Below are 24,795 nucleotides of genomic sequence, written 5' to 3'. Positions count from 1 at the left end.
GCCTGAGGGGCACACTTCTTGAAACCCACTCCATGGATGCACTTGTGAATGTTGATAGTGTATTCTCCTGGTCACCACCTCACTGGTGGTGGATCAGCCCTTCTTCTAGCTGTCTTTCTTTGTGTGGGTGCCATCCTGCCGGATCGTAGTTGGAAAGGACAGAAGCACGGAATCTTAACCACTAAACCGCCAGGGCAGTCCCTTGAGGATAGGTCTTCACTTGCAGAATATCTTAAGCGTTCAACAAAATAGAATGAAAACTACATTTTAGAAATCTAATTTTGAAACACTAAATTAATTTAAGTATTGTTTTGGGAGCTGAAGTGTCCTTAATATGTCCTGTGCCCACACAGGTATAAATGTGCTTTTATTTTATTTTTTTAGTGTTTTATCATATAGCTTTAGTATGTATTTGCATCTATGGTAAAGCACAAAAATAAACATTTAAAATTATAATAAATACCTGTAAAGGTAAGCGTGGGTGAAAGGGCTAATTATACATGAATTTACATAATCTAAAAAGTTTGATTTCTGATATTCAAAGGTTTTTCCTTCTTTTATATTTGTTTGCAAATGAAGGTTCCTCCCCGGGCAGAAGAAATCACCATTCCAGCTGATGTTACCCCTGAGAGAGTTCCCACGCACATTGTAGATTACTCAGGTAGTAAATGTCTTCTTGCGGGTGAAGCTGTAGAGTTAAAAGTCCTTAAAAAGATACTTACTAAGCGTTAAAAAATGTTTTAGGAGGAGTGTCTCTTTCTCTCGCCGTAAATGATTATATACTCTTGTCTTACCCCACACCCCACAAAAAGCCTCCACCTTGCAGTTCTCTGTCCCTAATTTACTAAGTTGGGTTCCATAATAATGAAAGGGAAAGGGGGATGGCAAATGACCAGATAAATCATAAGCCTCCTTGAATTAGCATATTTGCAGAGTTCTGTGTTATTTTGTTATCAGGCATTCAGGCATGGTGATGTAGAAAGAGTTCTCATGTGAAAATTTTGTTGAGTTCTAAGTTTGTTTTTAATTTGTCAGAGTTTGTCCTAAAAAAGTTAAAACAGTTTGCTTACATTAAATGATAATGGAAGCACATCTGTATTGTTTTTAATAATGTAAAGTTTTTCTGCACAATACTACTTACTTGTTAATCATTAAACTATTTTGCTTTGTTGTGGAACTTCTTTTGGAAAGGAAGGGTCAGTTGTAACATGTATCACTGATGCGGGCTGATGACAATGGGGGAAACTATATGAAATCAGGAGGTCTGTGGGAAATCTCTGCCTTCCACTCAGTTTTGCTGTGAACCTAAAACTGCTCTGAAAAATGAAATCTATTTTTAAACATGTGTATAACCACATTGGTAATACTTTGTTTTGCTGATCTGGTATCCCATCCATTCTAAAAATGAAACACTAGAACCGTGCAGTCTAATACATGTGACTGTTGAACACTTAAAATGTGTCTAGTCTAAATTGAAATGTGCTCTAAGGATAAAATATAAGTGGACTTAGAAGACAGTATGAAATAAAGTACAGGATCTCATAATTTTTCTGTTGATTACATGTTGAAATTTTAGTATTTTTGATACTTTGGATTAACTTAAATTTTTACCTGTTTCTTTTTACGTTGTTTAAGGTGACTACTAGAAAATTTAAAATTCCATATATGGTTTATATCACATTTCTGTTGGACAGTACTCTACTAGAAGCTGAGGGGGGTTGGATGCTCCCTGCTACCGTCAGTCTCATAACTAGCTCTATGTATAGAATTATTCTTTTTCAGTGTGTGTAGCTACATGTTTAGATTGACTTCAGTATTACACTTGAAGCTTTAACTGCTTGATTATTCAACTTAGAGAAGATATTTGAAATATGGCCAGTTATTTAGCATTAATTGAGATACCATTGTACTCATTTGTAACATTAGTTTATATGTCAGAAATAACATTTTGAGGGGAAGCAGTTAACGTAAAGTGATCTAATATATCAATAATTGCTTTGCTCTTCGTTTGTTTACTTCTCTCTCCTATCTCTGTCCTAGCTATGTATATGCCCATCCCTTGCACCTGTGGGATTATAGGCATATCCCTCCATGAGACCAGTTCTAGCCAGAGAGATGGGCGAGTGAGGGAATTCTTGACTTTTCATTATCATGCTCTGGTTTTGCCTCTGGGGCCTGGTTAAGATTACTTCTATCAGCTTTCTAGATCTTAAGCTTGTATTTCCCAGACTCTCACCTGGCTTTTTGACCCTGTGTGTATAGGCTTTTTGTCTGGGCTTCTGACTCTTTAGTACCCAGTCTCCTAGCTTGAGTTTCTGATCTCTTTTGCCAGTCCCTTCTCAGCTTTGGATCAGATGCTGGCCCAGATTGATCACACAATGCCTTGTGCTCTTCCCTGCCTGACTATCTTCATGTAGACTTGTCTCTCAGTGCCAGCCAGCTTCCTTATCATAGTTCCACTCTTTCCCTTCTCTGGCTTTCCCTTTTCTTTGCCAATTGTCTGGCAGTACGTCTTGTAAATGACATGGGAGGTGAGAGAGGTTTTGAGGGATGTTAGGTGGATGTCAGATGGATTTTAGCTTGGTTGTTCATTCGTTTTTATGAAAGTGTTTAAAATATGAAAAAAAATTGACTTTATCATTTGTAGAAGCAGAACAGAGTGATGAACAGCTTCATCAAGAAATATCACAGGTGAGTTAAAAAAAAATAATTCTAGGTTTGTTTGTGGGAGAACAATGATGATCCTGTGTCTGCCATTTCCTTCTCTCACAGAGAGGGCTTTTTCAGTTCTTTAATGTCGCTGCTGACTTTGAGTATGTATTTTTGACATAAATCCTTTTGCTTTTAGACGCATGCTAAGTTTTTTAATTTTCAAATTTTTTTCTTTGTTTGACTGAAATATATTAGCTAGCTGGTAATTAAATACTACATTTGTATTATTTTAAAATACCATCGATTTGTTAATTTTTCTTATAGGCTAATGTCATCTGTATAGTTTATGCTGTTAACAACAAGCATTCCATTGATAAGGTATGAATATGTGACTTTTCACTATACTTTGTTAAATTTCAGTGGGGGCACTTTTAAAATTGATCCTCAATTTAGAATTTTAGGAGTCCTAGGGTGGAGTATTTTTCAAGGCAGATCTTCATTAGGCCTTAACTCCTGTTAATTTTCATTTTAGGTAACAAGTCGATGGATTCCTCTCATAAATGAAAGAACAGACAAAGACAGCAGGTACTTTTTTCTCTCTGAAACTTTGTATATTGAAAAATTTCAAACTTGGAGAAAAATCGCAAGAAATAGTGTAGTAAAGATCTGTAAACTATTCACTTAGATCTGCTAGTTAATAGTTTGCCATATGTGCTTCATCTAATAGGTCTGTTTATACACACACACCTTTATCAGAGAGGAATTACTAGAGGCTGCATACACATTTGAGAGCAAAGCAGAGAATAGAGCTCTGAAACTGTAATCTGCCCTCTTTCTTGAGATGCCCTTTTGAGGACTGGCATTATCCCAATCATTGAATGTTCACCATGTGAAATATGTAAGAGCACAGTCATTATCACTGTTTTAAAGTCACTTTGTGACGACTTACTGACTGAGCTGAGAGGAGCTCTCTAGAGCTGTACTGTCCAGTGGAGTAGCTTCTAGTCAGTTGGGGCAATTTAAGTAAAATTAAATAATACTAAAAATTCGGTGCCTTGGATGCAGCCACATTTCAAGTGCTTCATAGGCACTTGTGGCTAGAGGTTAGGGTAATGGACAGTACAAATAAAGTTCATTTCGGTCATCACAGAAATGATGCCTTGACTGCTTTGGAGGAAACAATGCCTCTATGCTCCTTACACTTGCTTTTCTTGCTTATTTCTTGAACTGTTTCGAGGACTCTTCCAAGAAGTCAGTTTTGCCAGGATCTATGCAGTCCATGGGGTCGCTAAGAGTCAGACACGACTGAGCAACTTCACTTTCACTTTTCACTTTCATGCATTGGAGAAGGAAATAGCAACCCACTCCAGTGTTCTTGCCTGGAGAATCCCAGGGACGGGGGAGCCTAGTGGGCTGCCGTCTGTGGGGTCGCACAGAGTCGGACACGACTGAAGCAACTTAGCAACAGCAGCAGCATGAAGCGCTATCTTGAACAACTAAATTTTTAAAATTGACTCTACCATCACAGCTTCCTAAACTGCTCTCTAGAAACTAGCTGGCTAGTCTCATGCCCCTTTTAGTGTACCATCTGAAAGTGGCCTTCAATGTTTGGGAGATCTAATTGAGCTTTCTCAGGCGTGGGTATACCTGTACCCTTCCCTGAATCATAGGAGCATGTTTATTTCTCTTGTGGTTGATTTGTTCCCAGGTGGTCTATTTCGTTAATGTATGGACTTCACATTTTCCCAGTACCTTCTTACCTGGGCCTCATACCTTAAGTTTATATTTATTACACATATGTTCTTATCTAGGACTTCTGTGGACCATTATCACAGTGGTCCTTAGTCAGATGTGCCCATCTCTGTCACCTGAGGTACCTTGCAACAATATAGATGCCTTTGCTCTACTGTTTGAGTTTTAGGATTAGTACGTTTGGAGTAGCGCTTGGACTTGAGTGTTTTCTTTTTTTAAGATCCGTAAATTATTCTGAGCACACCTCTGGTTGTAATGCAGTGCATTTTTGGGAACTCTCCTGGCTCTATTAACAATCTATGTTTGGGTTATGTAGTGGGCCGGTCCATTTACACATAATAACCACACTAGGTGGTTAAATAAATGCCTGCAAGTGTTTCTTTTATAATTTGGAATCCCAGCTAGATGATTTGCCTTCTCTTTAAGCTCTCTTATGGGTTGTACAAATAATTGTTCTCTACTGGGCTAGTTCTCCTTGGTAATCCCCATTCAGATTTATGATAGGCCTTTCACATTTAATTTATTGAAAATAAAATTCTTTATTTCCTGCCTATTCCCCACTGCCCCCACCCCCAGATTTCTCAATCTTTTCTGTCTCCAAAGATCTGTTCATTTTGGGGACTTCCCTGGCAGTCCAATGGTTGAGTACATCATGAGAAACGCTGGACTGGAAGAAGCACAAGCTGGAATCAAGATTGCTGGGAGAAATATCAATAACCTCCGATATGCAGATGATACCACCCTTATGGCAGAAAGCGAAGAGGAACTAAAAAGCCTCTTGATGAAAGTGAAAGTGGAGAGTGAAAAAGTTGGCTTAAAGCTCAACATTCAGAAAATAAAGATCATGGCATCTGGTCCCATCACTTCATGGAAAATAGATGGGGAAACAGTGGAAACAGTGTCAGACTTTATTTTGGGGGGCTCCAAAATCACTGCAGATGGTGACTGCAGCCATGAAATTAAAAGACGCTTGCTCCTTGGAAGGAAAGTTACGACCAACCTAGATAGCATATTCAAAAGCAGAGACATTGCTTTGCCAACAAAGGTCCGTCTAGTCAAGGCTATGGTTTTTCCAGTAGTCGTGTATGGATGTGAGAGTTGGACTGTGAAGAAGGCTGAGCGCCAAAGAATTGATGCTTTTGAACTGTGGTGTTGGAGAAGACTCTTGAGAGTCCCTTGGACTGCAAGGAGATCCAACCAGTCCATTCTGAAGGAGATCAGCCCTGGGATTTCTTTGGAAGGAATGATGCTAAAGCTGAAACTCCAGTACTTTGGCTACCTCATGCGAAGAGTTGACTCATTGGAAAAAACTCTGATGCTGGGAGGGATTGGGGGCAGGAGGAGAAGGGGACGACAGAGGATGAGATGGCTGGATGGCATCACTGACTTGATGGACGTGAGTCTGAGTGAACTCCGGGAGTTGGTAATGGACAGGGAGGCCTGGCGTGCTGTGATTCATGGGGTCGCAAAGAGTTGGACACGACTGAGCGACTGAACTGAACTGAACGGGGAACTAGGATCCCACATACCTCTGGGCCAAAGGACCAAAATACAAAACAGAAGCAATATATTGTAACAAATTCAATTAAAACTTTAAAAATGGAAAAAAATTTAATCCTTTTGTCCAGCCAAAAAGATCTATGTACTTTTCTTGATTTCTAATTTCCTTCAATCTCCATATCTAATCTACTGTTGCTCCTATCTGTTCTACTTCAAAAATATATCTCAAATCTGAAAATTTCCTCTCTGTCTCCACTACCCTAATCCAGGATACCACATTAAAAGAACTTTTTTATTATTGAAAAAAAATCAAATATATACAAAAGTAGAATAATATAATGAATCCCTCTGTATCATCCAGCTTCAACGATTAACAACTCATGGCCAGTGTTGTTTCATTTATTACCCCTTCCTTTGGGATCATTTTGAACAAATCAGACATCATATCATACTCTAACTATTTCAGTATGTATCTCTAAAAGATAACAAGTGACTGCATTTTAAAATGTCTATCAGATCCTGTCATTTTACACTTAAAACACACTCTCTGTACTGTAGCTGTAAAGTCGTTTTGCATCTGGCCTTTGCTTGTCCCTCCAGGTCCGCTTTATGTGTCTTCCCCTTTGACCAGTACTCCTCAGCCGCTCTGGCATTTTTCTGTTCTCCAGACTCATGGGGATGTTTCTTCAGTTTGGGGCTTTTCCACATGCTGTCGCTTCGTCCCAGCCAGCTCTCTCCAGGCTCTTCACCTGACAGGTTCCATCTTATCCTTCACTCCTTGCCTCAAATGCCGCTTTGTCAGAGGGATTGTTCCCTGATTACCATGTATAGTTTGCCCTCTTCAATAACTTTATCATTGTACTTTACTAGGTTACAATGTACATTAAAATAAAATCTAATGTCTTTTGCCTTCCTTATTATTACCATGTGCCCTGTTTATTTCAGGCTGCCTTTGATACTGGTTGGGAACAAATCTGACCTGGTGGAATATAGTAGTATGGAGACCATCCTTCCTATTATGAACCAGTACACAGAAATAGAAACCTGTGTGGAGGTAGGCATTCTCATTTCATTTTGAAATTTACAGTTGGTGAATTCTCACTAAATTGAGGTTCAGAGTAGGAGATGGGGGAAGATGTGGGGTGGAATAAATTTCCTGTTTGTGAAATCATGTAAATCAAATAAAACAGAGAACTTGGAACTGGTCTCTGGGCTCTTTGTAGTCTATCATATGGTGATATCCACTAAAAAAATGGATTTTTTCAGTTTCTTCAAGGAATCTTGATAGTTTAAAAAGAAAACATTTTTTTAAATGTTCTTAGCTCTCTCTCTCTGAATTGCTTTCAGAGTGAAACATTTAAAATTTTCTTTTCAGTGTTCAGCAAAAAATCTGAAGAACATATCAGAGCTCTTCTATTATGCACAGAAAGCAGTTCTTCATCCTACAGGGCCCTTGTACTGCCCAGAGGAGAAAGAGGTAAACCCTCCATCCCATCAGACCATGTTAGTAAGGACTGGAATGTGTAGGTAGCACATTATCACTCCATTATGATACTGATTGTTAGTAACTCTTAAGTATTCATCTAAACTGCTGAAATTTAAATTAATTACTTATTAAACTGTTATATTTCCTAGGTACTTTTCAAAGACAGTCACATTTAATGCTCAGAATAATATGCCAGGTCAAATACTATTTTAAGAAATGTAATTAAAATAAACAGAAGAATTGGCAACTATAACAACAAAAAGTCCAAAGACTTAACTAATAGTCTATTTGCTTTGCTACTATAAAATTCACAAACTTAGTAACACATACAAGTGAAAAACTTGTATAATTATTTGACATGGATATGATATATAATACAATTGGAATACTCCCTTTTGTTCCATAGCTTAGAAACATAGTAATTCCTTAATGAAATATCTAAAATTTAATGATATTTTACCATAGACTTTTTTTCTGCCAAAGTATAAAGGTTTTTTTTTTTTTTTTAATTACGTGTAACAGGCAAAATTATTTAAGTCAATAAACGTAAGGAATTTCATACGTTCTGGTTCTTTCCACAGCCAATCACCATAGACTTTTTTTTTTTTAACCAGAATTTTGGTCTTTTTTTTTATTGTGAGAAAAAAAAATAAGATGAAATTTAATGTTTTAAAATATGCAGTTCAGTAGCATTACAGACATGCACGTTGTTGTACCAATACCACCATTCATGTACAGAATTTCAACTTCTCAAACTGGAACTCGCAACCCATTAGACAATAACTTTCCATTCCCTCCTTCCCATTCTTGGCAATAACCATGCTACCTTCTGTCTCTGAATCTGACTACTCTTGGTATCTCATATACATGGAATCCTACAGAATTTGTCCTTTGCCCCTGGATTATTTCACGTAGCTTAGTGTCTTCAAGAGTCACTCACACTGTAGCATGTTTCAGAAATTTTTTTTAAAGGCTAAATAATGTTCTATTGTACGTATAGACCTAGAGCTTTGTAGTTTACCTTCACAAAGATCTTGTACATATTTTGTTAGATTTATACATAAATATTTTGTTTCCTTTCTTCTTCTTTCATGGTGCTGGGTTTTTAATGTTATTTTTATTTTTTCTTTTTGTTTCTCGGTTTTTAATTCTGATTGATTACTGATCTATAAGAAAGCTATTAGCCAGCCACTGCACTTAATTTGATGCTGCACTTCCCCTCCCTAACCATCCTTGGCTCAAGGCAGCACCAAAGGAGTCCAACTCCCATAAGCAAGGGCATCACTTCCCCCCAAGAAGCCCCAGGCTCCCACGCACCTGCAGGGGAGCAGACGGGCACTCTCAGTCTGAAGCAATTTCTCTTACGCCAGGTTCATGCTGAAATGTGCAGAAACAGGCGAACACCCACTCAGTAATGAGAGAGGGAAGTTTAGTGGTCCTTACCTAACATGCTCAGATACTCAGTTGTGTCCAATTCTTTACGACCCCATGGATTGTAGCCCACCAGACTCCTGTCCATGGGATTTTCCAGGCAAGGATACTGGAGTGGGTTGCCATTTCCTTCTCCACACCATAGACTTTTAAAATTAAATTTTATATTGAGATATAACTCACATACCATAAAGTTCACTTTTTTGTTCTTTTCAGTGATTTTTAGTGTATTCACAAAGTTGTATGTTCGTCATTGTCTGATTTCAGAGCATTTCATCACCCCCAGAGAAACCCTGTACCCATTAGCAGTAACTTCCATTCCCTCCTCCCCCTTCCCCTACTTTTTGGCAACCACTAGTCTACTCTCTGTCTCTCTGAATTTGCCTATTCTTGGCATTTCATATGAATGGAATCATACAATATGTGGTCTTCTGTGTCTGGCTTCTTTGATGTAGTGTAATGTTTCCAAGGTACATCCATGTTGTAGCATTACTAGTACTTCATTCCTTTTTACGGTCAAATGACACTTCATTGTATGCATATAGCATATTTTGTTTATCCATTCAACTGTTTGGTAGATAACTGGGTTGCTTCCACCTTTTGGCTATTGTGAATACTGCTAAGAACATTCACACACAAGTTTGAACCCCTGTTTTGAATGTCTGTTTAGAGGTGGAATTACTAGGTCACATGGTAATTCTATGTTTCACTCATATTGAGGAACCACTAAAATTAAAGTCCCAATTTCCCCACATCTTTGCCAGCACCTATTATCCTCCCCCTGGCCTTTGTTTGTTTGTAGTCATCCTGGTAGATGGGAGTGGTGTCTTACGTTGTTTGAACTGCATTTCCATGATGGCTAATGATATTGAACATCATTTCTTGTGTTTATTGGCCATTTGTATATCTCCTTTGGAGAAAGGTCTGTTTAAGTATTTTATCCATCTCTTAATTGAGCTATTTGTTTCTTTTGTTGTTATTTTGAATTTTTAAGGAATAGAAGTTTGCTGGGGAAAAAAAGTTTCCTGAAAAGACTTTTTTCGGGAAAAATTTATAGTATAGGTGAATGATTGGAGAACTGACCCATGGGCCAAATTTGGCCTGCCACCTTCTTTTTTTTTTTTTAATTAAAGTATAATTCCTTTACAGAATTATGTTGGTTCTGCCAAGCATCAGCATGAATCAGCCATAGATATAGATATGTCCCCTTCCTCTTGAACCTCCCTCCCCATCCCCCCTCTCTAGATTGTTACAGAGCCCCGGTTTGAGTTCCCTGAGTCATACAGCAAATTCCCATTGGCTATCTATTTTACATATGGTAATGTATGTTTCCATCTTATTCTCTCCATACATCCCACCCTTTCCTCCCTGCCACCACGTCCATAAGTCTGTTCTGTATGTCTGTGTCTCCATTGCTGCTCTGCAAATAATTTCATCAGTACCATCTTTCTAGATTACATATATTGCGTTAGTATATGTACTTGTTTTTCTCTTTCTGACTCCCTTCACTGTATATAATAGACTCTAGATTCATCCACCTCATTAGAACTGACTCGAATGAGTCAGTCATTAGCATTGCTTTTTATGGCTGAGTAATATTCCATCATATATATGTACCACAGCTACTTTATCCATTCATCTGTTGACCGCCACCAGCTTTTATATAGCCTGTGAGCTAAGATACATTTTGCATTTTTTAATGATTGGGGAAAAAGTCAAAAAGAATAATGTTTTGAGATATGGGGAAATTTATAAGGCCTTCGGATTTCATGGTTCATAGGTAAGCTTTATTGCAGCACAGCCGTGTTCATTCCCTCACGTCTGTCTGCACTTTCCTGCTGTGAAGGCAGTCCTGTGGTTGTAGCAGAGCTTGTCTGTGGTAACTGTCATCACACCACTGCTCGTCGCCCTGCGAACTGCACTGACACACTGCAGACTTGGCAGCAGCATCTCATGTGCCACATGGACCCCTGTACAGTAGCATTTTATTTTTTTTATTACCAGTACATACATATGCCAAAACAAGAAGAGAAAACAAGTGGATCTTCAGATGGCAAAACAGATATACTTTCTGAGCTATAATCCCAGCATCACTTTTTTTTGGACCTTGATGCACATGCAAAGGAAGTTTTTTAATTTCCTAATCCATTTGACCATGCAGTTGAGGAACTTCCACCCAGCCTTCAGTTGGAACTGATTAATCTGCAGTGTATGACATGTTAACAGGCAAATATCACGAAAAGAATGAAATAGAATTCTATAAATGCCTTCCAAGTGATGAATGTGCTCAAAGAAAGTTATATGTTTATGGATCAGTGTCACTATTGGGATTGTTAAAAAGACATTTTCAGAGATGAAATATGTTAAATCTCATTACAGATCAGCATTAATAGATGAATATCTGCAATTGATTTTCATGGTAGGAAAAGCTAGCTTTTTTTTTAATTAAAGTATAATTGATTTACAATACTGAGTTAGTTTTGGGTATGTATCATAGTGGTCTTTTTTGTTTTTGTAGGATTTTTTGCAGATTATATTCCATTATATAATTTCCTTCTCCAGAGTGTATAATCGATGGGGTCACAAAGAGTCAGACGCGACTGAACTGAACTGAACTGATATTCCATTATAGTTTATTACAAGATAGGGAACACTGACTTTGAACCCCAACTAAGCCAATCGATATCCCTCCAAGAAGAAGTCTATCCTTCTGTAATATTAGTAGACCTATAGAGTAAAGGTATATTCACTTATTATTATATTTTAAATTTAATTCATAAAAACTTTGTGGAAATTTGGTTATTTCTTGCTGTGTAAGTACCTACATGATATCCTTGATTTTGCCGATTGGCACCCAATGCCTAAAGTATTTGCTGTGTCTTTATTTATTCTTAGACATTATTATTATGTCTTTATTAATTGCTTTACCATAAAAGTGCTGACCTCTGGTATAAATATTAATCTGCTGCTGCTGCTGCTGCTAAGTCGCTTCAGTCGTGTCTGACTCTGTGCAACCCCATAGACAGCAGCCCATCAGGCTCCCCCATCCCTGGGATTCTCCAGGCAAGAACACTGGAGTGGGTTGCCATTTCCTTCTCCAATGCATGAAAGGAAAAGTGAAAGTGAAGGCGCTCAGTTGTGTCCGACTCTTAGCGACCCCATGGACTGCAGCCTACCAGGCTCCTCTGTCCATGGGATTTTCCAGGCAAGAGTACTGGAGTGGGGTGCCATTGCCTTCTCTGAAATATGAATCTGAGTTATCCCTTAATCTGATCCTGATTTAGTCTTCCTTAATCCTGGTTTATATTCTTAATTGAAATGTTTCTTTCTAACTTGCTACTGGAGATCAGTGGAGAAATAACTCCAGAAAGAATGAAGGGATGGAGCCAAAGCAAATACAATACCCAGTTGTGGATGTGACTGGTAATATAAGCAAGGTCCGATGCTGTAAAGAGCAATATTGCGTAGGAACCTGGAATGTTAGTTCCATGAATCAAGGCAAATTAGAAGTGGTCAAACAGGAGATGGCAAGAGTAAACATCGACATTCTAGGAATCAGTGAACTAAAATGGACTGGAATGGGTGAATTTAACTCAGATGACCATTATGTCTACTACTGCGGGCAGGAATCCCTCAGAAGAAATGGAGTAGCCATTATGATCAACAAGAGAGTCCAAAATGCAGTACTTGGATGCAATCTCAAGAACGACAGAATGATCTCTGTTCGTTTCCAAGGCGAACCATTCAATATCACAGTAATCCACGTCTATGCCCCAACCAGTAATGCTGAAGAAGCTGAAGTTGAACGGTTCTATGAAGACCTACAAGACCTTTTAGAACTAACACCCAAAAAAGATGTCCTTTTCATTATAGGGGACTGGAATGCTAAAGTAGGAAGTCAAGAAACAGCTGGAGTAACAGGCAAATTTGGCCTTGGAATATGGAATGAAGCAGGGCAAAGGTTTTTGTTAAGAGAATGCACTGGTCATAACAAACACCCTCTTCCAACAACACAAGAGAAGGCTCTACACATGGACATCACCAGATGGTCAACACCGAAATCAGATTGATTATATTCTTTGCAGCCAAAGATGGAGAAGCTGTATACAGTCAGCAAAACACAAGACCAGGAGCTGACTGTGACTCTCATCATGAACTCCTTATTGGCAAATTCAGACTTAAATTGAAAAAAGTAGGGAAAACCACTAGACATTCAGGTATGACCTGAATCAAATCCCTTATGATTATACAGTGGAAGTGAGAAATAGATTTAAGGGACTAAATCTGATAAGAGTGCCTGATGAACTATGGATGGAGGTTCGTGACATTGTACAGGAGACAGGGATCAAGACCATCCCCACGGAAAAGAAATGCAAAAAAGCAAAATGGCTGTCTGGGGAGGCCTTACAAATAGCTGTGAAAAGAAGAGAAGTGAAAAGCAAAGAAGAAAAGGAAAGATATAAGCATCTGAATGCAGAGTTTCAAAGAATAGCAAGAAGAGATAAGAAAGCCTTCCTCAGCAATCAGTGCAAAGAAATAGAGGGAAACAACAGAATGGGAAGACTAGAGATCTCTTTGGCACCCCACCCCAGTGTACTCTTGCCTGGAAAATCCCATGGACGGAGGAGCCTGGAAGGCTGCAGTCATGGGGTCGCTGAGGGTTGGACACGACTGAGCGCCTTCACTTTCACTTTTCACTTTCATGCATTGGAGAAGGAAATGGCAACCCACTCCAGTGTTCTTGCCTGGAGAATTCCAGGGGCAGGGGAGCCTGGTGGGTTACCGTCTATGGGTTTGCACAGAGTTGGACATGACTGAAGTGACTTAGCAGCAGCAGAGATCTCTTCAAGAAAATTAGAGATACCAAGGGAACATTTCATGCAAAGATGGGCTCGATAAAGGACAGAAATGGTATGGACCTAACAGAAGCAGAAGATAGTAAGAAGAGGTGGCAAGAATACACAGAAGAACTGTACAAAAAAGATCTTCACGACACAGGTAATCACGATGGTGTGATCACTGACCTAGAGCCAGACATCCTGGAATGTGAAGTCAAGTGGGCCTTAGAAAGCATCACTACGAACAAAGCTAGTGGAGGTGATGGAATTCCAGTTGAGCTATTCCAAATCCTGAAAGATGATGCTGTGAAAGTGCTACACTCAATATACCAGCAAATCTGGAAAACTCAGCAGTGGCCACAGGACTGGAAAAGGTCAGTTTTCATTCCAATCCCGAAGAAAGGCAATGCCAAAGAATGCTCAAACTACTGCACGATTGCACTCATCTCACATGCTAGTAAAGTAATGCTCAAAATTCTCCAAGCCAGGCTTCAGCAGTACGTGAACTGTGAACTTCCAGATGTTCAAGCTGGTTTTAGAAAAGGCAGAGGAACCAGAGATCAAATTGCCAACATCCGCTGGATCATGGAAAAAGCAAGAGAGTTGCAGAAAAACATCTATTTCTGCTTTCTTGACTATGCCAAAGCCTTTGACTGTGTGGATCACAAGAAACTGTGGAAAATTCTGAAAGAGATGGGAATACCAGACCACCTCACCTGCCTCTTGAGAAACCTATATGCAGGTCAGAAAGCAACCGGTGGAACTGGACATGGAACAACAGACTGGTTCCAAATAGGAAAAGGAGTATGTCAAGGCTGTATATTGTCACCCTGTTTATTTAACTTATATGCAGAGTACATCATGAGAAACGCTGGGCTGGAAGAAGCACAAGCTGGAATCAAGATTGCTGGGAGAAATATCAGTAACTTCAGATATGCAGATGACACCACCCTTATGGCAGAAAGGGAAGAAGAACTAAAGAGCCTCTTGATGAAGGTGAAAGAGGAGTGTGAAAAAGTTGGCTTTAAGCTCAACATTCAGAAAACTAAGATCATGGCATCCGGTCCCATCACTTCATGGGAAATAGATGGGGAAACAATGGAAACAGTGTCAGACTTAGTTTTTGGGGTTCCAAAATCACTACAGATGGTGATTGCAGCCATGAAATTAAAAGACGCTTACTCCTTGGAAGGAAAGTTATGACCAACCTAGATAGCATATTCAAAAGCAGAGACGTTACTTTGCCAACAAAAAGTTAGACTGTGAAGAAAGCTGAACGCCGAAGAATTGATGCTTTTGAACTGTGGTGTTGGAGAAGACTCTTGAGAGTCCCTTGGACTGCAAGGAGATCCCACCAGTGCATTCTAAAGGAGATCAGTCCTGGGATTTCTTTGGAAGAAATGATGCTAAAGCTGAAACTCCAGTACTTTGGCCACCTCATGTGAAGAGTTGACTCATTGGAAAAGACTCATGCTGGGAGGGATTGGGGGCAGGAGGAGAAGGGGACGACAGAGGATGAGATGGCTGGATGGCATCACTGACTTGATGGACGTGAGTCTGAGTGAACTCCGGGAGTTGGTGATGGACAGGGAGGCCTGGCATGCTGCGATTCATGGGGTTGCACAGATTCAGACAGGACTAAGCGACTGAATTGAACTGAACTTGCCCTTTATTCAATATTTCCGAAATTCACCTCATAATAGTCACTAGGTTAAAATACTTGTTTAAAATACAGATTCTGGAACTTTCCTAGCAGTCCAGTAGGCAGTCTCATTCTATAGAGATTTACCTCTGAGCTTAGCCTGGCAGTACATTGAATCCCCTCCGTTAGTTTGTTCTCAGTTCTCTAATTGCTACTTTTTTCTTAGGCCTATTATTAGTTCTGCTAATCTGCTAAGCCTCCCTTCCCTAATGACTACCATCTGTTAGTCATTTCTTAGGCATACCTGCCTAAGGTAGAATCTGTAACGTTTAGAGACTATATGCCTTGATTTATACAAGTAGAAGCCTTGAGTCTAAACTTACAATAGAATCTTTTATTTAGATAACATTCATAACCTTTTAACATAGATTTGAGGTAGGTAGGTCAAATCAAGATAATTAAAGCCTGAACTGGAAATATGTTTCCAGTGGTTTGATGGACTCTGTATGACCCATGGAGTCCTCTGCTTACCTAATAATGAAACAGATCTGTGTGAGGATTAGATTACTTACATGCAAAGTGAGTTTATTTTTATTACTGTAAAAGTTGTACAGGGGTGGGTGGAGAGGGGTGGGATTTGCCTTGTGGCTCTGTGGTAAAGAATCCTGCCAATTCAAGAGACATGGGTTCAATCCCTGGGTCAGGAAGATACCCTGGAGAAGGAAATGGCACCCCATTCCAGTATTCTTGCCTGGAAAATCTCATGGACAGAGGAACTTGGGCTACAAAAGATGGGGTCACAAAAGAGTTGAACATGACTTAGCAACTAAACAACACATTTTAAAGTTTTACTGAAGTGTAATTTTTGATGCGTTTAAGAAGTAGTCATTTTTTGTGTTGTATTTTAAGATGGTTAATATTTAAATATCATATTGAGCCAGTACCTTAGAGCACTTTAGCTTCTGATGCATTTCAGGCTTTAATGAAAAATGCATCACTGTTCATTTTTCTTCAGTTAATTTTTTTTTATCATAGCATTTTATGATACAAGGAAATAACACGTGCAAATAAATAGTTATTTTTAGATTCTGGTTTTTGCATCATTCTACCTATTGCTCCTTTTTGAAACATCTAGATTATTATGCAACAGATTTTTAAAAGAAGAGAAAATATGGAGAAGGCAATGGCAAGCCACTCCAGTACTCTTGCCTAGAAAATCCCATGGATGGAGGAGCCTGGTGGGCTACAGTCCATGGGGTCGCCAGGAGTCGGTCGCGACTGAGCGACTTCACTTTCACTTTTCACTTTCACGAAATGGAGAAGAAAATGGCAGCCCACTCCAGTGTTCTTGCCTGGAGAATCCCAGGGATGGCAGAGCCTGGTGGGCTGCTATCTATGGGGTCGCACAGAGTCGGACACGACTGAAGCGACTTAGCAGCAGTAGCAGCTGATATGCTGAAGAAATATTAACAGTTACCTATTCAGTAAATAAACCTTTGAGTTGAGAGTGCCATAAAAAATTTTTTACTTACTATTGTTTAATTGTGAATTAGCTAAGTATGTGAGGATCTGATTGTTAAAAAATCAAGTTGTTATACTGCTAAGTGAAAATAAATGACATTTCTCAAATCCTCCAAAAAAAAAAAATAAAATAAAAGAAGAGAAAATAAAATATAATGTGATCTTTAGTAATCTTGAATATCTAATATTAGGATCATATTTACAGAAGCAATAACTTGTTTTTACTTAAAGAGTTATCAATTACATGTATATGTATGGCTGAGTCTCTTTGCTGTTCTCCTGAAACTATCAGCAAAATTGTTAATTGGCTATACCCCAATACAAAATAAAAATGTTAAAGTTATTTATGATTATGGATGTGATAGGTTATAGTCCATTTAGCATTTTTTTTATAAAGACATCCCTAACCATGCTCCCTAAATGTTTGACTTTTTTTTCTCAGTTCTTTCTAATCTCTCTGTATCTTAGATTTTGGCTTTTTATTATTCTATCAAATTGCTCTCCTAGAGCCCCTATTTAAACCAAAAAAAAAAAAAAAAGGAGGAGGAGGAGGAATTGTGCATATTTTGGAAGATAACTGTTCCTTACTATTTTTAAAAGAAATTATTTTATGCATTTAGGTTTGTTATGATAGTGTGACCAAAACTCATCATTACTGCCTCTCTGGTTAGCCCTATCATGGGAGTAGATAAACTAACAAGTATTCATTTCCTCACCTCAGCAGCTCATTTCTCGCACTCAGATGTCCATAAGATATCTCCCTCCACATTTTCAGCGTTCAAAAATCTCCCTGAAAGTTTTATTTTCTCAGAATTGTTGACCATGATTTTCCTATAGCAGTTATACAAATTAGAAGCACGTGGGCCTTAAATAGTCAAATATTTGTTCTATCCATTATAAATCCTAAAATAAAAATTGTCAGAATACATTTCTAGCAGCTTTTCTTATAAAAGTTTTACAGAGTCACAAAAGGCAAGGTTCTTTTTTTGAAGAATATAATTCTTATAATAGGCAAGTAGTAAAAAAAAAAAAAAAAAAGAACTTTTGCACATCAACCAGTGCTGTTTTGTCATGTTCTTGGGAAGAAGTACATTTTATATCCCAGCTTCAGTACATACACACATAAACACAAGTTACAGATTGAAACATTTAGTCCTATTTTGCTGCTAGAAGGTCAAAAATCAGAGAAGTTGAGAGAGAAAAGCCTTTGCGATAGTTCTATAAGTCAGCTCATGGAATGAGAGAGGGCATTTCTTCTAAATAACTGGAAGAATGACTTTTTCAAAAGATGGGTTTCTCTTTTGCTCATCTTCAGAGGTATGTGGTCATGAAGGGAGTGTTTAACTATTCCAGATACTGGTCCAAGTAAATATTGTCTCATTTACTTAAAGTGGCTTGAAGATAAAAGTGGCTTTGCTTTAGTTAAGTTTTCATGTTGTTTATATTTGATGTTATGTATTTGACAGTGAAAACATTCAGAATTCTCAATATATTTATGAAAATCATATTTTAAAATCCCAACTATTTGCATTAAAACAATTTATTTTTCCTCAATGATCTGTAGATGAAACCAGCCTGTATAAAAGCCCTTACTCGTATATTCAAAATATCTGATCAAGATAATGATGGTACACTCAATGATGCTGAACTCAACTTCTTCCAGGTAGCTTTCTCTTATTTCAGATATTTGTATATCTTGATTTTTTTTTTTTTGCTGAGAAAAGCTGTAAAAATTTATTGGCATGACCAATGGTATTTTGATAAACATGCATTTCTTTCATGTAAAATCTCTCTGACATCAGGCTATTTAATCTTTACCTATGGGATAAAATCTCTTTTGCTTAGGAGTTGAGGGGACTCTGAGAGAGTGTCATTTCACAGTGTACAATGGGTGTATTAAGAATGACTTGAAGTCTGAATTCTGAATTATTTTTCCTTCTTGGTTTTGTATAACATAGTTACACAAAGAGCTCTGTGTTTTAGGAACCCCATGTGGGAGATAGGGAGAACATGCCCTTCTTGGTCGGACATGCTTTACTTAATACAAAGTAGAGGCTGTCCTAATTCAGAATTTGTTTCCTTTGGTTACAACTCTTTGGTTTAATGTTGCTCTGTGGATTAATATTTGTATTATTTGTGACTTTAATGCTGATTTGTTTTTAACTTTATTTTTATGTCTTTTGCCAGAGAATTTGTTTTAACACTCCCTTAGCCCCTCAAGCTCTGGAAGATGTCAAAAATGTGGTCAGAAAACATATAAGTGATGGTGTGGCTGACGGTGGATTGACACTGAAAGGTGGGTGAAAGGTGCTTTTCTCCTCCTTTCAAACTTTTAAAAAATTTGGCAGCAGGCAACAGTCTATAGTGCTATCTAGATGTTTAGGGAAGCGTCTGTGTTTATTAGTGTAACTAAAATTCTAGCAGGCAGGCCATCGGTGGGAATAATTACCTCCACTGTCAGTATAAATTAGAGATAGGGAAATTTATTGGATTTCAAGAGTGCAGAGTTCCCTCTGAAGATAAAAGAATTCTGAAACAAATTTATCTTAAAATTCTTATTACTCATAAGCATCCTCTAAATAGAAATTATTTTTAAGGAAGACATTTTGTCTCCCAGTCAAATTTACCAAGTACCGAATGTTCCAAGTACCGAGTAAAATATGTTACAGAGCCACAGTGAAATCAGAAACCAATTTTCTCGTTATAGAAATAAGCACACAGATGTCGGAAATGATTTCATTTGTTTTTATCGTATAACTTTGTGAATGTCAGTATACACCTTGGGATGTGTTTTTGGCCCTTTGATCCAGTACCACCTTTGCTGACTTGGGTGTATATGAAGTTACATATTCATTCTGAATTACAGATACATTACAGATATCTGAATGTATCTGAATTACAGATACATTCTGAAATCAGCTCTTTGCGACACGCGTGAACCTGGTTTTGATCGGACCTTCAGTATGCACAGCTAGTGCACGTGTGGTCGTTGAGTGTAGCTCTTGCCATTGTGTGTTACGTGCTCGCCTCCCGTGTGACCCTGTACCCATTTTCACATCAGCTGTACTTACTAATTTATTTTATTTCAGGTTTTCTTTTTTTACACACACTTTTTATTCAGAGAGGGAGACATGAGACTACTTGGACTGTGCTTCGACGATTTGGTTATGATGACGATCTGGATTTGACACCCGAGTATTTATTCCCCTTGTATGTACCTTTGGCTTCTAATTGATTTCACTTGCCAGCATTTTAAAGTTTTATTTAGCACGTAGGTAGTAGGCTTTGAGCTACTTAGGAATAATTTAGATTTATAGAGCTGTTTATAGCAGGGTTTCTCAACCTCGGCACTGTTAACGCCATTTTGGACCAGATAATTCATTATTGTAGAGCCTGTTCTATGCGTTACAGGATGTTTATTAGCACATCCTTAGATGCCAACAACACCTCTTCCCCTAGTCGTGACAGCCAGAAATGTGCCCGTGGGAGTGAGATGATCCCCACTTAAGAGCCACTGAGTTATAGCATGGCTCAGCCTCTTGCTCTTCTTCTTACGGAGAATACAGTTATATTTTAACATTCGTTTGATTGAGGAAGGAGATAAGAGAAGCTAGATGAACTTGTTTTTAGAATCAAAGGAGTCAAAAATACATTGGTTAGCATTTTTCTTTGTCCTCCCTGAGTTTTATAGGCTGTTCTCAGTTTAGGATAAAGTACTTTTCCTAAGCAACCAGTCTCTCTGTGGTTATTTTCCTTTAAGTAATGATGTGTTTAAGTTCTGCTTGTTTAGCAATGAACCCAGCATCATCCTGGTAGGAGACTGCGTAACTGTAGGATGCCTCTTCTGTACCCAAGGGAAGTAGGCTTCTCAGGGAGGTGACTTCCCAGGATCAGGCCTTTGAGCCTTTTGCCTTTTTTCTTCATTCTTTCAGTAGCACATTATCTTCATGTTCTCCTTTTTTTTTAAATTTTAGCATGGTACTGCTAGCTCTCCATGTAAGGGTTCAGAAAAACTGTCATTTTTTCCTTCCCCATCACCGAGGAAGCAAAATACTTTCTGGTTGGATTCCTGGCCCATTAATCAGTTCTAAGTTGAAACTTCCCTTGTCAAAGTTATTCAAACTTGGCTCAAGTAATTTGCCAGATTTTTCAATAAATAAGTATGGAATGAATGCATTTGTCCCAAGATCTTTTTATCAAGCTTTCTTTTCTGTGCCATTTATGTGGGTAGATAAATTCTACAGAACATAGAAAGTTGCTTATTGCTTTGTAAAGTATGACAGTAAGGAAACTCCATCTTTTATGGCTTTGTGACTTAGACTAAAATCTCTTTTAATTTCTTTGTGCACTCTACCTTTAATTTTTTGTAAAATAGCCCCTTTAGAGCCACATCTTGAGTCTCCTTATTAAACTCTCTACTCCCACCCTTCATGTTGTGGCAAGAATTAATACTGATAGATACATAACACAGATTTTGCCATGTCACTTTGCCTTCAAGACAGGGTAAAGCCCAAGCTTCTTAACCAGGTATAGAAAGTCATTCCTGATCTGGTCTGCTCCGACTCACTCTCTGCCTTCACTCTAGAAGTAAATACTAAACTACTTCTGGTCTGCAAATCAGATATTATTTCCCACCCTGGGCTTCTGCCCATGGTATTTTTACTCTTCCTTCTTCTCTCTCCAACCCAGTTCGTGTCTGTTACCCTTCAGGTCTCAGTCCAAGTACAGTGTCTCTCAGCAGTGCTGACACCTTCCTGTCCCCAGACCAAGGCGTCTGCTTTCTCAGGAGCTCCTCAGCATCTGTAGTTTGCCCACTCAGCCGTTGCCTCTTTCTGCTGAGATAGTGAGGTTATCTACTTGTGTTCTGTCTCCAGCTTGAATGTGGTTCCCTAGAGGTAGAGAGCCTGTCGTGTTTTCACGCCCCCAGTATCTCAGTGCATTTGATAAATGTTTATGGATTCAAATTTAGGGTGGGTCAGAAATCACATCAGGCAGAAATAACATCTCTTCACATCATTTTTAACTCATTACAATGTTGATACTGTATAAAGCTCATAATTTTGACTTACAATTGGTTTGTAGGAGAAACTACTAGAAACTAATTACAGTTTAATCAGTATTGTCTGTACGTTTTTTAATACAACCTGCCCTTCAGATAGTTAAGGAAATGTATATGTCACCTTGGAAGGAGCACTATTACGGCTCTTCTGAGGATTGCCATAGCAATGCAGTGACTTCCCCTGGGAAAGTCTAAATGGCTGCAGCAAACATATTCTGTAAGTGCTTTCATCTTACAAAAAGAACTTGTTGCAATTTCATATTCATTTCTCAAATTAAATTTTAATATTTGATTAATGATTTATTTTACTTTTTTTTTTTCATCATCAGGCTAAAAATACCTCCTGATTGCACTACTGAATTAAATCATCACGCATATTTGTTTCTCCAAAGCACTTTTGATAAGCATGATTTGGTAAGCTTTCGGCTGCAGCTTTCTGTGATATATGATAAATGTTTTTCTGTGAATAATGTAGCTCTATTTGCTGAGCTATTGGGTGCTCATGTCATGTGTGCTAAGTCGCTTCAGTCATGTGCAGCTTTTTGTAACCCCGTGGACTCTAGCCCACTAGGCTTCTCTGTCCAAGGGGTTCTCTAGGCAAGAATACTGGAATGGGTTGCCATTTCCTTCTCCAGGGGATCTTCCTGACCCAGGGATCAAACTCATGTCTCTTATGCCTCCTGCATCGGCAGACGTATTCTTTACCACTAGCCCCGCTCATGTCACACAGCCAAAAATTATTCAAAAGCTCTTAAAACAAGCAAAAGTACTTTTTCTTATTTACTTTATTATTTTCTCAAGATGAAAAAGTCTAGTTTCTGATAGATTTTTGCATAGGTTTCCATACATACATGCAAGGAGTTTTCTTGATAAAATGTAAAATTTATTTTCATGGGTTAGTTTTTGGAAGCATAGCTTTACAAGATTAGGAGGCTCTTGTGTTTGGGAATTATCCTCTTAGATATCTAAACATTATGTATACTTCCTTGTGTATCTTCAGGATAGAGACTGTGCTTTGTCACCTGATGAGCTTAAAGATTTGTTTAAAGTTTTCCCTTACATACCTTGGGGGCCAGATGTGAATAACACAGTTTGTACAAATGAAAAAGGATGGATAACCTACCAGGGATTCCTTTCCCAGTGGACGTGAGTATAGAGCTCACTTCTTTCCTCTAGAGTTACAGCTGCTTTGAAATTGTGGTACATTACATGCGTTATTTTGTGAATTTGTCAGATGTTATGAAATACTTCTATCTTAGCTGCCTGTGAGCAGAATTTATTAATATAGTGCCGCTGCTATCGCTAAGATGAACTATAGATGTTTATAAATTTATCAGGAAGGGATGTGCTTGCTTTTGGATTATGTACAGGGAAACATTAATATCAAAATGGAACTAAACATTAATACTTTAAAAACAATTTTATTGGAGTATAGTTGATTTGCAATGTTGTGTTTTAATACTTTTTTGATTAAGGGAATAGGAATCATCACTTTTATTGCACAATTCTTTTATTTTTGGAATATGTGTGTGCTAAGTCACTTTAGTCATGTCCAACTCTTTGTGACCCTGTGGACTATAGCCTGCCAGGCTCCTCTGTTCATGGGATTCTCCAGGCAAGAATACTGGAGTGGGTTGCCATGCCTTCCTCTAGGGAATCTTCCTGACTCGGGGATCAAACCCGCGTCTCTTATATCTCCTGCATTGGCATATGGGTTCTTAACCATTAGCACCACCTGGGAAACCCATATTTTTTGGAATGTGGGGAGAGCATATTTTACTTGACGTGGAAGACGCTTTGAGGGATTGTTGATTGCTTTGAATGTACTCTTAGGCTTAGTGAGGGTGTCTACGGTCTAGATACAGCAAAGTTGACCTCTTGTCTAGGGCGATAGGAAAATCTTCTGCTTATACATAATGATTTAATACTTTAACCTTGGTGAGAATAACTTTCTCAACACCAGGATCTGTTCTTTTTTTTCATCTCATAAGAAAGGCCAACTAATTTCAAGTGCCTTTCAACCTTTTAGTTTTGCACCTTTTGCAAGCCCTTTCAGAATTAAATCCTTAGCTAGCCAGTATTTGCAGTACAGTATGTAACTGGGGAAGCAGGTAACATAAAATATCTGTGCTGTAGATCTTACCTAGGGCACCAAGGTTAAAGCTCATCTGTGTGGCTTTGCTCTCTCCAGGCCGATGGAGTAGGTACAGGAGCCCCCTTACATTGCATTCTCCTCTTTCTTCTCTGCCCTAAGAATGTCACTGTAGGAAGAGCCATGTTTGGGCATGTGGGAAATTAAAGCAGTCTGACAAAAATTACCTGGGTCTGGTGTTAAATTATTTGAGCTGTTGTGATTTTTTTAAATAGATATTCTTTTAGAAACTTCTCGTGTTTTCAACTTTTTCCTAGGCTCACGACCTATTTAGATGTACAGCGGTGCCTGGAGTATTTGGGTTATCTAGGCTATTCAATATTGACTGAACAAGAATCTCAGGCTTCAGCCATCACAGGTAAGTGTGTAAATACTCTTTAATTAGATTTTTTTTTTCAAGATTCCAGTTTCATATGTAAAAAGAGTGAAAATAAATGCATCTTCATTAGTCTTCCTGTTTATACTCTTGTTTGCCCATAATTTGATAATCTCTTTTGAATTGAAATGCTCGATTTCTTATTTATCAAGAAAGAAAGAGTAAAGGTTTTACTTCTAGTCTACCCCTGAGGGTACTTCATGGATGAAAATTAGGGAAGGCTATAGACATTAATGTGAAGAGTTGACTCATTGGAAAAGACTCTGATGCTGGGAGGGATTGTGGGCATGAGGAGAAGGGGACGACAGAGGATGAGATGGCTGGATGGCATCACTGACTCGATGGACGTGAGTCTGGGTGAACTCTGGTGATGGACAGGGAGGCCT

General features: G+C 38.5%; 1 protein-coding gene across 9 annotated transcripts in view; it reads left to right on the top strand.

Annotated features, from left to right (window-relative positions):
* The window catches only part of RHOT1 (ras homolog family member T1), a 68,595-nt gene that overhangs the window by 21,520 nt on the left and 22,280 nt on the right, over positions 1 to 24,795 (top strand). For all 9 annotated transcript variants that reach the window (XR_009491515.1, XM_005219997.3, XM_005219996.4 and 6 more), the window contains 12 exon segments: positions 580 to 661; positions 2,648 to 2,691; positions 2,977 to 3,030; positions 3,185 to 3,237; positions 6,850 to 6,958; positions 7,280 to 7,381; positions 18,387 to 18,485; positions 19,010 to 19,118; positions 19,912 to 20,032; positions 22,211 to 22,295; positions 22,882 to 23,027; positions 24,291 to 24,391. Coding sequence is in view for 8 of the 9 variants with exons in the window: in XM_005219997.3 (XP_005220054.2) it covers positions 580 to 661; positions 2,648 to 2,691; positions 2,977 to 3,030; positions 3,185 to 3,237; positions 6,850 to 6,958; positions 7,280 to 7,381; positions 18,387 to 18,485; positions 19,010 to 19,118; positions 19,912 to 20,032; positions 22,211 to 22,295; positions 22,882 to 23,027; positions 24,291 to 24,391 (1,105 nt within the window). In the remaining variant the exon portion in view is untranslated.

Source organism: Bos taurus, chromosome 19, assembly GCF_002263795.3.
Source record: "Bos taurus isolate L1 Dominette 01449 registration number 42190680 breed Hereford chromosome 19, ARS-UCD2.0, whole genome shotgun sequence".
NCBI lineage: Eukaryota > Metazoa > Chordata > Mammalia > Artiodactyla > Bovidae > Bos > Bos taurus.
This window is presented reverse-complemented; position numbering and strand designations above follow the sequence as displayed.